Source organism: Cotesia glomerata, linkage group LG8 (genome assembly GCF_020080835.1).
Source record: "Cotesia glomerata isolate CgM1 linkage group LG8, MPM_Cglom_v2.3, whole genome shotgun sequence".
Taxonomy (NCBI): domain Eukaryota; kingdom Metazoa; phylum Arthropoda; class Insecta; order Hymenoptera; family Braconidae; genus Cotesia; species Cotesia glomerata.
The window spans coordinates 2777113-2791466 of record NC_058165.1 but is presented as its reverse complement, the minus strand read 5'-3'; the positions used below and the strand labels follow the sequence as shown (position 1 = coordinate 2791466).

Here is a 14354-nt window from a genome sequence, read left to right as displayed (position 1 = left end):
TGTGGAATGGAATAAATACATAAAAGAAAACTTTATATAATTATTCAGGCGTATTTTGTACATTACTTCCTTCATTGCGACGATGTAAGCGTTCGGGATGAGAACAAGCCAATTGACTAAAGTCGCGAACTACATCATTGAACGTTTCGTCCCCGGTAATACCTATTTCAGAGTCTTTCATCTCTTCGTTCAATAATCCTAGTCTTAACAGAGTAACAATATCTGCGTTAGCTTCTTTTACAGCTATTGACAATGGTTTCACTCCACTTTCGTCTTCGATGTGCTGATCTGCGCGGTGTTTCAATAGTAAACACACTTGCGCTGTGTGACCTGAAAAATTTATTAAAATTTTTCAAATTTTCCAATATTTTTTTTTTTATTTCTCAATATAATTGAAAATTTCCCCAGCTCAATAATAAAAGCAAAAATAAATACCTAATTCAGTAGCCAAATACAGCGGAGTTTTACCTTCAGCATCTTGACAATTGATTTTAGCACCATTTAAAATCAAATATTCACACGACATCACAGACCCCTATAAAAATAAATAAAAAAATAATAAAATCAACAATTTAAAAATAATCAATAATTTTCAGTGACAAATTAAGGGCATTTATGTCAAATATTAAAAAACAATTGCTTAGTTTATTCGCATACATAATTAAGAAATGATCTTGTATCTTGTGAACTAATGACATTTTTAAAGAAATAAGCTCATCCCGATGTTACACTCATTGAAACCTTTCATTTGAGTACCCACATCAATTTTTCATATATTTTATATATCGCGTGCCTAATGCCAAAAGGGCGTATAAAAAGTTATACGCCCTTTTGGCTTTGCAAAACCAAAAGGGCGTACAATTTTTTTTTTGTGCCAATCCTTTTGTAAACATGTTCTAAGCCTAAAAATGAAAAAAAAATTTCCAAAGCCTAAAGGGCGTATGTCTCAAGTTATACGCCCTTTTGGCTTTAGTACACTGAAAATTTAGTGATCTAAAACCAAAAGGGCGTATAATTTTTAACTTCCCGTTAAGGTGTTTTTCATTCGATGCATACATATTATGGATTTTAACACCAATTTTACGCAACGGAATCGGTGGTTTGAATTTTTAGGCGAGTAGAGCATACCTACGCTTGCGCTTAAAGTATACAATTAAACAAAAATATATCTTTTATTGCAGCTATTGCGGGCAAGAAATTATTATAATAATTCGAAGTTAAAAAATACTAGAAAAAACTAATATCAAAATACGGAAAGTTTATTGGGGTACAATTCCTGCACCTTCTATACGTGCATCTTTTAAATTTTCGTCTGAAAAAAAAATAAATTTATAAAAAATATGAACATTTTAGTACGCGAAAAAATTTTTAATTCATATGCTTTTTTAATCATTGGTCTGTCCAAGATGATGAAAATTTGAAGTTACTACCATCGAAAATGTTGACTTTTAAAAAATTTTTTTTATACAAATTTTCTCCGAACAATTTGGAAGACTATTGTTCGAAATTTTGAAAAATCCTGATTTTTTTTATACGCCCTTTTGGCGTTAGTACGTCCTAAAGCCAAAAGGGCGTATATTACGCCCTTTTGGCGTTAGTACGTCAAAAATTTTTTTTTTGCAGATCTTTACATTTCGAGCGATTCTAGAAAGAATCGCAAAAAAAAATTTTTTTATACGCCCTTTTGGCATAAAACCTTATCTAACTGCTGTAATACGCCCTTTTGGCATTAGGCACGCGATATTTATATATTTCACAAATACCATATATATAAAATATATAAATAATGCCATGTGGGTACTTAAATAAAAGGTCTTGACGAGTGTAACATCGAGATGAGCTTATATCTTCAAAAATGTCAATAATTAAGAAATTACATTATATCTTGTTAACTATTGACATTTGTAAAGATATAATCTAACTCCGACATTGCGCTCATCGAGACCTTTCATTTGAGTACCCACATCAATTTTTCATATATTTATATATATTATATATATGTATATATGAAAAATATATCAAAAATGTATGTGGGTATTCAACTAAAAGCTCTTGATGAATGTAACTTTGAAATGAGCTTATATCTTCAAAAATATCAATAATTAAGAAACGACCTTGTATTTTGTCAACTACTGACATTTTTAAAGATATAAGCTCACCTCGACATTACACTCATCGAGACCTTTCATTTGAGTACCCACATCAATTTTTTATATATTTACATATATTATATATATGTATATATGAAAAATATATGAAAATGCATGTGGGTACTCAAATGAAAGCTCTCGAAGAGTGTAACATCGGAATGAGTTTATATCTTTAAAAATGTCAATAATTAAGAAATGACCTCGTATCTTGTCGACCAGAGACATTTTTAATGATATAATCTCACTTCGACATTACACTCATCGAGACCTTTCATTTGAGTACCCACATCAATTTTTTATATATTTACATATATTATATATATGTATATATGAAAAATATATGAAAATGCATGTGGGTACTCAAATGAAAGCTCTCGAAGAGTGTAACGTCAGGATGAGCTTATATCTTTAAAAATGTCAATAATTAAGAAATGACATTGCTATCTTGTCAACTAGCAACATTTTTAACGATATAAGCTCATCCTGATGTTACTCTTATCGAGACCTTTCATTCGAGCACCCGTATCAATTTTTCATATATTTTATATATTTATATATTTCACAAATACCATATATATAAAATATATAAAAAATGCCATGTGGGTACTCAAATGAAAGCACTTAATGAGCGTAACATCAAGACGAGCTTATATCTTTAAAAATATCTATATTTAAGAAAGTACAGTGCAATTTCCAAAATTCATTATTTAATAAACCAAAATTTTATTTATTTATTCTTCTCAAGTTACACAGTGACTGTAAGGTTGCTAGTTTCAATTTCTCAGTAATCTATAGATATATAATTTGCAAAGTGTACTTTTTTAATTTTTTCAATGAATATTTCAAAACACTATATTACCAATAAGCTTATTTTAATAAATAATTAAAAAAAAGTAACTTACACTAATAATCGCCTGATGAAGTGCAGTACGTCCCCTGTCATTAACATTGCACCACATTTTATCAGCCCCAGCAGCCAAAGCAGTGCACATAACCGGCAGGTTATGTGCCTCCGCAGCTTTATACAGCAACATATCAGGGTATAAATTTTCAATATCCTCCTCCTCCGCAAACTCCTCTTCCTCTCCCGCAGTAGAATCCTGATCCGAGCTAAGCTCAAGGTTACTTTCAATAAATGGTTTGGGTAAATCACACCCAAACATCAAAACATCCTCTTTATCCTCCTTTTTATCAACCTCCTCTTTATCCCCCTCTATCCCCACTTCCTTGCCCTCCACCAAAGAGTTCTTTTGTTCCTTATCATCAGAGCTAACAGAACTATCCTCATCCTCGCAAACTTCATCATCAACTTCATTAATCCCTTCTTTATTCTTCCCAATCTTCCTATGACTCCTCGGCCTTCTCCTAAGTTTCCTAACACTCCACTTCCTGAAGCGCATAATATCCCTCTGGCCACTCGCAGGAACTACAGAATTATCAAAAGGCTTAACAAACTTCTTATCAACATATTTAGCTTTGATCCAAGCTTCGCGGATGCTGTTAATACACTTAGGAGTCGCTTTAGTAACTTCCTGATCAATCTTCACCGCTTCGTAGACATTATTAACAACATTGTTCCCTAATTCAGCCATTACCTAACAAAGAAAAATAATGTGAAATTCAAGGTGCCGAAATTTGTAACAATTTCTATTGAATATTCATTTGTAGTTACATCAGTTCGGTTATGGGAAAAACTACCATCGGAAATTGTATATGGGTGATTCTCTGTAAGGATGTTTTTTGCTATCTCGGGCATGTTTTTATTTGAAAAATTGTTATTTTGTTACGAAAAAAAATTTATTACCAAAGTAAAAAAACATTTCTATTTGGAGCATTGAAAACTAAAATGAAATAAATTTTTTAATTTATTTAAAATGACGCGACGCTAAAAATCAAACTGTAATTATTGACTTGCTAGGACTGTTAAAATGTATATTTTAAAAGTATAATTTTTACTGTTTGAAACGTTAAATTCTCCTAGAGGGAGACCCCCTTCTAATCTCAGTTCCCCTTCTCCTCATAATATCGACTATATATTGAAATGGCAATTTTTACTGTTTGAAACTGTAATTTTTTAAGATGAAAGAGTCGTTATTTACTACAATGACAGCTACTAATCACTTATTTAGAATATTAAATTATAAATTGTGGCTTTTATACTTTCTACATTAAGTTCTGTAATATTTATATTTTTGCCACCCAGATGTCCGCTTTACTGTTTGAAACTATAAAAATTAACCGGAATCCGAGTGAATATTACAGTTTACTTTTTTCCGTGTAAATATGAATAGCTAAAAGCTAATGTACTTATGTACAAACAATTAAATAAAAAAAAAAAAACAATTATATGACAGTACCTTCAAAATCTCCGGCTCCCAGTCATCTAAGGTCAATGACCTGACTTTACTATAGTGAACACCGAGGCTCCGATGGATCCCAGAGCACTCTATGCACAAAGTGATGCCCAGGTTGATGCTAGCCCACTTAGGATTTAAACTCCCGCAGTCACAGCAAGTGTCATTCCCTGGAATCTTCAATAATTGCTCCCAAACTCTGGTTTTTAATTTAGGACCTGGTCTAATAGGTCCTCTTGAATTGTTCCTTTGGAACTCCAACGTCTTAATTGGAGACAGTGTATAAGAACTAGTGCCTCGTTGAATTGCAGCGCCAATAGCCTGCTGCATCGCTGTTACCCAAGCAAGGTACATCTCTTCACTATCAGCCTGAAGAATATGACTCTTAGTGGGACTCAAGACTTCAAAGCAATTACGTCGCTCGCAATCTACGATTGACTTTACTGTACAGAGACGCAAGTCTTCTTCCATTACTGTGTACTCATCATCTCCAGTTCGTTTTTTGTAGACTAATTGGTGGTCTTTTAAGCAGAACCACCTGCGGTTCCAGGTCTTGAAGGCGTTGCTGGTCCGCTTGAATAAATATCCTTCCATTCGTTTCTTATTTGGACCTTCGGTAATTGAAGGAACCAAATCACGGCTGGTTACATACACGTGGCGGTTCTCCATTTCTTTTTCTAGCTTTGAAGATTCCTGGCGCATTGTTATCAAGTCCTCGCTTAGGTCCTTTAAAAAGGAATCTAAGTCCTGGGCTAGGTCTGAGCCTTGGTGGTAGTAGGTGAAGCACGCGTGCATGTAGTTGAGTAAGGAGCCGAGGATTTCGTGACGTCGGCGGGATTGTAACATTGTTAGGGAGTGGACGTAGTCTAAAGCGGTGTGGCGGAAACATGATCGGGTAGCTGAGAGGATATTTGAGGCTTCTTCGGACTCAGATGGCCGGGTTTTGGGGACTTGGGAGTTGCGGTTTAAAGCGATGTCCAGGTCGTTGGAGATTTTCTCGAAGTAGTGACGGGATTCTTTGGCTTTTTTGACGTCACTGGAATTTTATTAATTTAAATTAAGATAAATTTTTTTTATAATTTATTTTGAAAAATGTGTTTATTTAGGCTGCATTCGAAAATGCTCTATCTCTAGATACATAATTAAGAAATGACCGCGTATCTTGTAAAATATTGGGATTTTTAGAGATATAAGCTCATCTTGATGTTACACTCGTCGAGACCTTTCATTTGAGTACCCACATCAATTTTTCATATATTTCATATATTTATATGTATTATTAGGGTGTGCCAAAATGTAACTTTCGTGAAGAATCTTATAAAATTGAAATTTTGAGTTCCGCTTTTAAAAGCAGCTGTGCTTAGGCATTTCCTAAGATATTTTGGGGTGATACAATAAATTTGATTTTCATAGAATTTTTTAGCAGGAGATTTAATTGGGCACTTCCGGCCAAATTTTGAATTTTCAGCGGAAGTGCCCAAACTAAGCTCTTGTTAAAAAAATTCTATGAAAATCAAATTTATCGTCTCACTCAAAAATATCTAAGGAAAGGCCTAAACACAGCTGCTTTTAAAAGCAGAACTCAAAATTCCAATTTTAAAAGGTTCTTCACGGAAGTTACATTTTGGCACACCCTAATGTATTATATATATGTCTATATGTATATATGAGAAATATATGAAAATGCATGTGGGTACTCAAATGAAAGCTTTTGATGAGTGTAACGTCGGAATGAGCTTATATCTTTAAAAACGTCAATATCTAAAAAAATACAATGCAATTTAACAAAAGTCATTATTTAATAAACTAAAATTTTAATTTTTTACAGTTCATAAATCACGGCAGTCACATAGTGACTGCAAAGTTACTGGTTTGTTTTAATTTTTAATTATTAAAATAAAAATGGTCCTTACAATTTTTCCCGTATTTCTTATGTTTCAGTTAGAATTTGAACTTAAACTTATAACTTAAATTCAAAAAACTAAAAATGAATTTTAAAATAAAGAAATTTTTTTTTTAAATCTTTGTGCCCACAATTCCTCAAAGAAACAGTCAGGTCACTCACCACACTGTAATTATCGACAATAGTTATTATTATAATAATACCTTTTTATAAAAGCACTGAGGTCTCTAACAACTGTTCTCGATGCTTGATCCAACAGTATTGTGTGGAATTTATTCATTTCTTGCAATGCCTGGATTAATTTATTTAAAAAACTCATTACTTTTTCATCATCGGTAAAGTATTGAGATAATTCCCACAGGCTGCTAGTGAACTGGCTGAAAAAATATTATTTATAAACAATATAAAATAATGATAGTAAAACTAGCATTATAGACATTAAATAATTTTTTACATTTTTTTTTATTAATTAAATTAGAGCTAAAAAAAATATTAAAAAAAATTGTTTTTTAAATTTTCTACATGTGGAATTTTTTTTCAATTTTTTTAATAAGAAAAATTCTAAAAATTTTTAAATGTCTGCTAAATTTATTTTTATAAAATACTAATTTTTAATAATAAAATTTTTGTAATAAAAAAATTAAAACGGATATGACATATCCTTATATTATACAACTGTCAATAATTGGTGCGAAAGTCGAAATGACTCATACATTTCTGACCAGCATAAAAAAAAAAAAAACTACGAATAAAAAAAAAAACTTACTTCTGTTGTCCGACGAATGTTTTTCCAGCATCAATCATTAAATTACAATATTTTAATACCTATAAAAAACAATCTACCGTTAACACGATCAATTTAACAATAATAATAAATAAACTAATAAATAATAACAATAGTTATTTAATTTACCTTGTCTAATTTTTGCTCCAGCTGATCTATATTTCCTTCGACAGTTTCGATGCATGATCTAAAATTAAAATAAAAATTAATTTTATAAATTTTATAAAAAAATAAATTATTAAAAAAAAATTGACATTTTTTAAAAACAAATTTATTTAAAAAAAAAATTAAAAAATAGCCATAAAATTGTAAATCATAAAAATAAAAATAAAATTTAGAAAATTAAAATTTTATAAAAAATATAACAATGGATAATTAAAAAAAAATTGCGTGAAAGTAACAAGTAAACAATACAGAGCGTGAACAAAGAAATTAACAGCTGATCCAAAAAATTTTTATTGACTGATTAAATTAATTAATTAATTAATAATGATTTATAATAAACTCACTAGTAAAATTGAAAAAAATAATAATAATAAAATAAAAGAAAATAATACCGAAATTTTGGAGTATCTCGAAGACATTCATCAAAGTCTATCAAAGTCTTCATGATTTTATTTTATTTATTTATTAATTTATCCAAACAAATTTATTTACTTTTAAAGTTTTCATAAATTCGGTAATTAATAAAGAAACAAATAATTAAATTAATATTTTTAAATGTAAATATAAATTAAGTAAACGAAATTATTTTTCACTGTGATCGTGCCTACATGTAAACACTCGATTTACTTCGGGCGCTTTCGAGTACCTTCGGGTGTTGTGTGTAATTTATCGGTTTACAATTCTGCGCAAGTCTTAGCGTAAAGCGCTAAGTTTGAAACTTTAAAAATACTAAAGTTAATAAATTAATTATTTTATTTAGTAGCTGAAAAATGGCCAAAAAAATGTCTCAGAGAAGAGTGCAGGAGCATTTTAAACGGTAATCCCTCAAAATGGAGCAAAGACTGGATGAAAGCACTGAAAGAGATGAAGTGTGAGGATGTTCCTAATTTAATCTGGAATAAATAATAGTTTAAAAAAACTAAAAACACGCTTTTTATAGAAAACCAAACTAAAAAATAGAAAATAAATTTAAATTAAGAATAGTGTTAAAAATTTCAATAAATATAAATTAATAATAGTGTAAATAAAAAAAATGTATTTTATTTTAAAAAAAGCGTGGGGTGCTTTTTAAGATATTATCAAAATGATAATCACTCTACTCATATCTGTCAATAAAATATTTATAACTATTGACACCATGCACCTCACGCTTTTTTTAAAATAAAATACATTTTTTTTATTTACACTATTATTAATTTATATTTATTGAAATTTTTAACACTATTCTTAATTTAAATTTATTTTCTATTTTTTAGTTTGGTTTTCTATAAAAAGCGTGTTTTTAGTTTTTTTAAACTATTATTTATTTTGCACGCCTCACAGCGCGAAGCGCGTGAGGTTGTGCTTTATACTCGACTCGTCAAGATCAAGCAATTTTGTGATCTTTAAATGCCTCTATCACAACCATATTACACTAATTCAATAATATAAGTCGATGTACACCGAAAAACACTTAAATTAAACCATCTTTTACTTTCTAAAATCATTTCATGTTGCTATTTTGAAAAAAAAACCATTTTGAAAAAAATTTTACGTGGACGTCCGGATGTCACCCCATTTTGGATGTACCAACGATTACTCCCGAACAAATTGATATTTCAAGACTGGACCTTTTTTATTAGTTTAAGAATTCGATGAACTGGGTCCGTATTTCATATCAGTGGCCTAGCTTATGTATTTTTTTTTAAATTGAATTTTTATTAAAATTCACGGATACAACCGTACAAAGCCAAACGAACTTTTCTTATTTGTCACGTGAAAACTATGGCGCCACTTGATCAAGCTAGATTTTTTTAGACTGCGTGCGCATATGACAAGAAAAAAGGGCGCCGATATTTAGAAAAAAAATAAAAAATACTCTGTAAGAAATTACTTAATTATAATTTTTTTTTTTTAATCAATTACACAATTAATTTTTTTCTTAAAAAATGATTGAGCGTTATGAGGCGTGCACTTTTGGATTTTCCAAACTTTTTTACTTTCAGTTTGGTTTATTTATAAAAGCGTGATTTTTTAGTTTTTTTTTTAAAACTATTATTTGTTGATTATCAAAAATATTCAGGCGCGCAAATTACCCACGGAGAGTTACATACTGACATACTGACATACTGACATACAAGTGAAGCTAATAAAAAATAATTATTTATAAATATTATAAATACGGGGAATCAGAGTTCGATTTCGGAGAGCGAGCCTGAGAAACGGCTACCAGAACCAAGAAAGGCCGCAGGCGCGCAGATTACCCACGGAGAGTTTCTGACATACTGACAAACTGACATACAAGTGAAGCTAATATAAAGCGTGTAATAAAGCAGACTCAAGCCAAATTGAAGAACGTCTTAACGCAGGCTTACAACACCTTAACAACCAGCAGAACAACAACAACAACAAGAAAATTATGGAGTCCTCTTTCAGTCAAATATATAAATTTGTTAAAACAAGCACAGGTACGGAACCTTACTGGAACGATCCATCTCTTGACGGCTGGATGAAAGAAATATGGACTCGACTAAGGTGCGGAAATTATGGTAAAGCACACAAAAAGAGCTACCGTAACACTAACTGCAGGATTTACACAACAGAACTTGAGGCACTCAATCACTTGTTCATCTGTGCGGAGGCTAGAAAATTGTGCTCCGCTAAAGTTGGAACCGCGCTCCAAAAGCTCATAGAAGGAAAGTATCAAGCAGACCTGGATGCATGCATAAGACAGCTACTGAGAGGTCCTCCAATCAAAGAAATTTGCATTTACTTCAAGGAGATAGAACGACGAAAAGATACAGGGTAATAAGATCTAAAAGATACAGATAATATATCCAAAGGAGAGATAACCAAAGAAGATGCATGAACTAAAAGAAACCTATAAATGTTTAGTTATTTATAAAAAAAGTGAATTTTATGAGTATATTTATATATTTAAAATGTTGTGTTATTAAAAATTTATTAGATTTAAGAGAAAAATGTAAAAGAGTCCTGCTAACAGCAAACTGTACTACTGGTAATAATAAATAATAATAATAATAATAGTAGCTGAAAAATAAAAAAAAAATTTTTTTTAATTTAAAATTTCAATTTTTTTTTTATTTTTATTTTCTTGCCAATTTATTACCATAAATTATGTTTAAAAAAAATAATTTTAACAGTATTAATTATTTAGAAAAGTTTATTTAGTTACAAAAGTAGTAATAAATATTACAACTATGCCTTAATAATAATCTGAACACATTTTCAATGATATATCTCTAAGACATCATTTTACAACGACCATACATAAAAGTAGGATTTTTCTCCGTGCATAAAATACTTAGAAATCGCATTGACGATGACCTTGCCAAAGGGTACATATCGGCAGACTAAATTAACAGAAGACTATTTTTTCTTTGACAAATTTGTTATAAAATGGTGGACGCAGTGAGTAGAGCAAGATATTTAATTTTCTCTTGCTAATTTTATTTTTTTCATTTAAAGTATACTTTACTTGAGCCGACTCCTTACACGGTGAGAAATTTCTGTAGAAATTTACTATGCATACATAATAAGACTGAACCTTAATGACTCAATTCAAAATATTACCATAAAAATTTAAGAATATCATATTGTACCAATCAATATTTACTAGGGACCATAGTAAATTTGACCATGCAACTGTTACATAAACATATATAAAAAATTTTCGTAAACTGACAGAACAAAAACTGTTAGTGTGCTTAAAACTTTTCATTATAGTTCCATAGTAAAATTTCTGTTGCTCAGTCGACAATAAAAATTTATAAAAAAGTTTCACATTTAGTCACGTGTACTCGATTTAAATTTAAAATTGTGACTATGAAATTTTCAAATGTCCCATAGTAAACGTATGCGCGTCAGTCGCGACGCGCGCTCTTTCATTTTTTCGTGCTGTTTTTTGTTTTGTCAACATAAGTCTACAGACGCTATCAGTAGTGGTTAACGGTGTTATGAAAATTGCAATAAACATTAAGTTTTAAATAAATATTAGTTTATAAATCCATCAACACATGAATAGTTAATGAAAATTTGTAAGATTCATAAATAATAAAATATTTAATAATTTACCGTGAAAAATTAAAATGAAAACAAACATTTGATGGTTAACCTGCAACCGACACTTCTAATAATAATAAAAAATAATTTAAAAGTTATATATTGTGTTTATAATTATTCATAATAAAATTAACTGTCAAAATAAATCCTACATTGTTAAAAATGAAAAAAAAAAAAATAAAAAAAACTATATTTTAAAAAAATATTTTTAAAAATTATTGCAAACAAAAAAAATCTTGTTTGGTTTGATATTTTTTTTGATTGCTAAAAACATTTTTTTTTGCTCGACGGGCAGAAAGCGTCAACTTTCGGCCCGCTGCGCTAAACGAAAGTGCCGCTTCCTGCCTTCGTCGAGCAAAAAAATAGTATACACTCCACGGGAAGTAAATAAGAAAGCCTCAGATCACATGTTTGTTGACCTCGGCTTCGCCTCGGCCAACAATTACATGTGATCTAAGACATTTCTTACTTTACTTCCCTAGGTGTGTAATATACTATTACTCTAAAATTTTTTATTTTTTTTCTGCCCTCCAGCCGGAAAGTGGCAACTTTCTGGCCACTGCGCTAAACAAAGTTGCCACATTCCGGCTACGTCGAGCAGAAAAATAGTATACACACCTTGGCCAGTAAATAAGAAAGCCTCAGATCACATGTTTGTCAACCTCGGCTTCGCCTCGGCCAACAATTACATGTGATCTGAGACTTTTCTTATTTTACTGGCCTAGGTATGTAATATACTATTACAAACGTTTTCTTATTTTTTTTGCTATAGTACATTCGGAAATTTAAATTATTGCATATTTCATTTTACTATGGTACATTTCAATTTCTACCATTTACTATGTCTGATTTCATTTGTTTCGGAAATTACTATGGGCCATTGTAGAATTTCATTCTGAGTCAATAAGGTTCACTAGTAATATGCACCATTGTAATATCTAAAATCCATGCAGAATAAAAAATAATGGAAATTTCTCACCGTGTAGATAGAAATGATAATAAAATTAATTATGTTGAGACTGAGCGCAGTAGCCCAAGATATCCAGCTTTTCTCTCCTTTAAGGAAGTATAGGACGTACAGTCCGTTCACTGAGTTTCATCTCCCAATGCATATATATTAGGGTGCTTCATTTGAGACGACTATTTTTTTTTTCTCACTCTATTGACGGAATATTGTTCTGAACATAGAAAAAAAAATTCTCACCAAGGGATAGTTCTTAATTTCAATTTTAAGTACTCGCTGGATGAATTTAAAGTTTTCCCATATAATTAACCCGTTAAAATAATTTTTTTTGCTTAAATTATCTATAGCATAGCGACATTTCATGATATTCATTTGACCATGGGCAGAAGTTGTAGAGGAATCCTTCCTCTTTAAAAGCTCTGACAGTTTATTTCCAATTTATGAGTTACCTCGCCAGTAAAAAATTGTACATTCGATTTTTGCTCAAAAGTCGTGGTTTTTTGATTTTTTCTCCTAAACTTTTGATTTGACACCTAAATTGCAAAGGACCTTTTTTGTAAAGAATTCAATTTTCTATAAGATAGATTGATAGCTGAACCCTTTCAATAAATTGCCTCTGAGATAAATTTCATTAATTACAAGAAAACAATAAATGACACTATTTTATCGTAATTTTTATACTTTTTAATAAAACAACAGTTGATAAAAAAAATTATAACATTGTATATTTTTATAATCAAATATTGTGATATCGTTATAATGCCTAAATTTTTTAAATTTTTAATTGTCTGACAAATATTCTAATAAATATAGTTGTAACATAGAATATATCCAAAATATATGATCATACATAACTCCGGCACACAAAAAAAATTGGTATGTACTTTGGATTGCACCTACCTATCGAAATGAATATTGACCCACTGAATCCGAATTTCAAGTCCGTTTGACCCGGTAACCCTCCAATTTTGAGCATAATGCAAAAAACCCCAAAAAAATGCATAAAACTGCAGTCACGGCGATGAAAAAATTCTTGTGGACCCGGATCAAGTATGATTCTTTTGTATTTTAATTTACTGAATCTAAATCTGAACGTTAATTAGCCCAGTGCCCCGTTAACGTTTAAAAATTGAAAAAATCTCAAAAAACCAAAAAAATAGGGAAAATTGCAGTTACAAATTTGAAAAAAAAAAACCTGTAAAACACGATTAAATTTTTTTTTCGATGTTACCGACTTGTATTAAGAATGGCGTTTTTTTGTCATTAATTTACTTATTTCCAACTGATTTAAAGTTCTCTGAAAATCTTTAAAAAAATACGTAAAATTGACGAAAAATTACTTAAATGCACTATTTTAAAATTTCTGTTTATTTCTAAGATGTCCCAAAATTGTCCCAAATTGTGTCACGTTTGGATGTCCCAAGCTATGTCACATTTTTGGGACAATTTTTTTTTACACGGGTAATGAGTCAAAATAATGTTAAAAATTTTTTTTAATTTTAGCCTTCCCAACATTCGTCAAAATTCTTTATTTTAATTTAAAATAATTTAAACAATTTAATAATTGATGATTTTTACTTATTTAATAAAGTAGAGTAATAAAATGACTTTGGTATTTATTACTTGCCGGAATAAATAAACAGATTTGGCAATAGCGCGCTTGACTGTACCCATAACCTGAGACGTGGATGAGTGTGTGAGTTAAACATTTATCTCTCTGTAACTATATTTCTATCCTTTTGTTTTTTCTCAGCTGTTGACGCGATGTTGTCAAATCTTTATTCGAATAAATGGCTGACGATAAACCAGTTACAAACATAAAATTTGACTTTAAATATTTCAAAAATTATATCGGTAATGTATTATTATTAAATTATTTTTATATTTTGCAATAATCCAAGTTTCTTGTGTATAGTTTTTTATCTGTTAAAGTTGGGAGGTTAATATTGAAAAAAATAATTAAAGTCTCGAC

At 30.2% G+C, this 14354-nt stretch overlaps 1 protein-coding gene across 1 annotated transcript; it reads right to left on the bottom strand.

Moving 5' to 3' along the window:
• On the bottom strand, window positions 1-7927 carry LOC123271063 (arf-GAP with coiled-coil, ANK repeat and PH domain-containing protein 2). Its single transcript, XM_044737292.1, has 8 exons — window positions 7749-7927; window positions 7321-7378; window positions 7174-7232; window positions 6611-6784; window positions 4508-5540; window positions 3053-3745; window positions 436-535; window positions 1-330 (listed from the first exon to the last, which is right to left on the bottom strand). The coding sequence occupies exons 1-8, from the start codon at window positions 7799-7801 to the stop codon at window positions 41-43; spliced, it is 2460 nt and encodes an 819-aa protein (XP_044593227.1). The 5' UTR covers window positions 7802-7927; the 3' UTR covers window positions 1-40.
• Between the last annotated feature and the right edge of the window lie 6427 nt (window positions 7928-14354).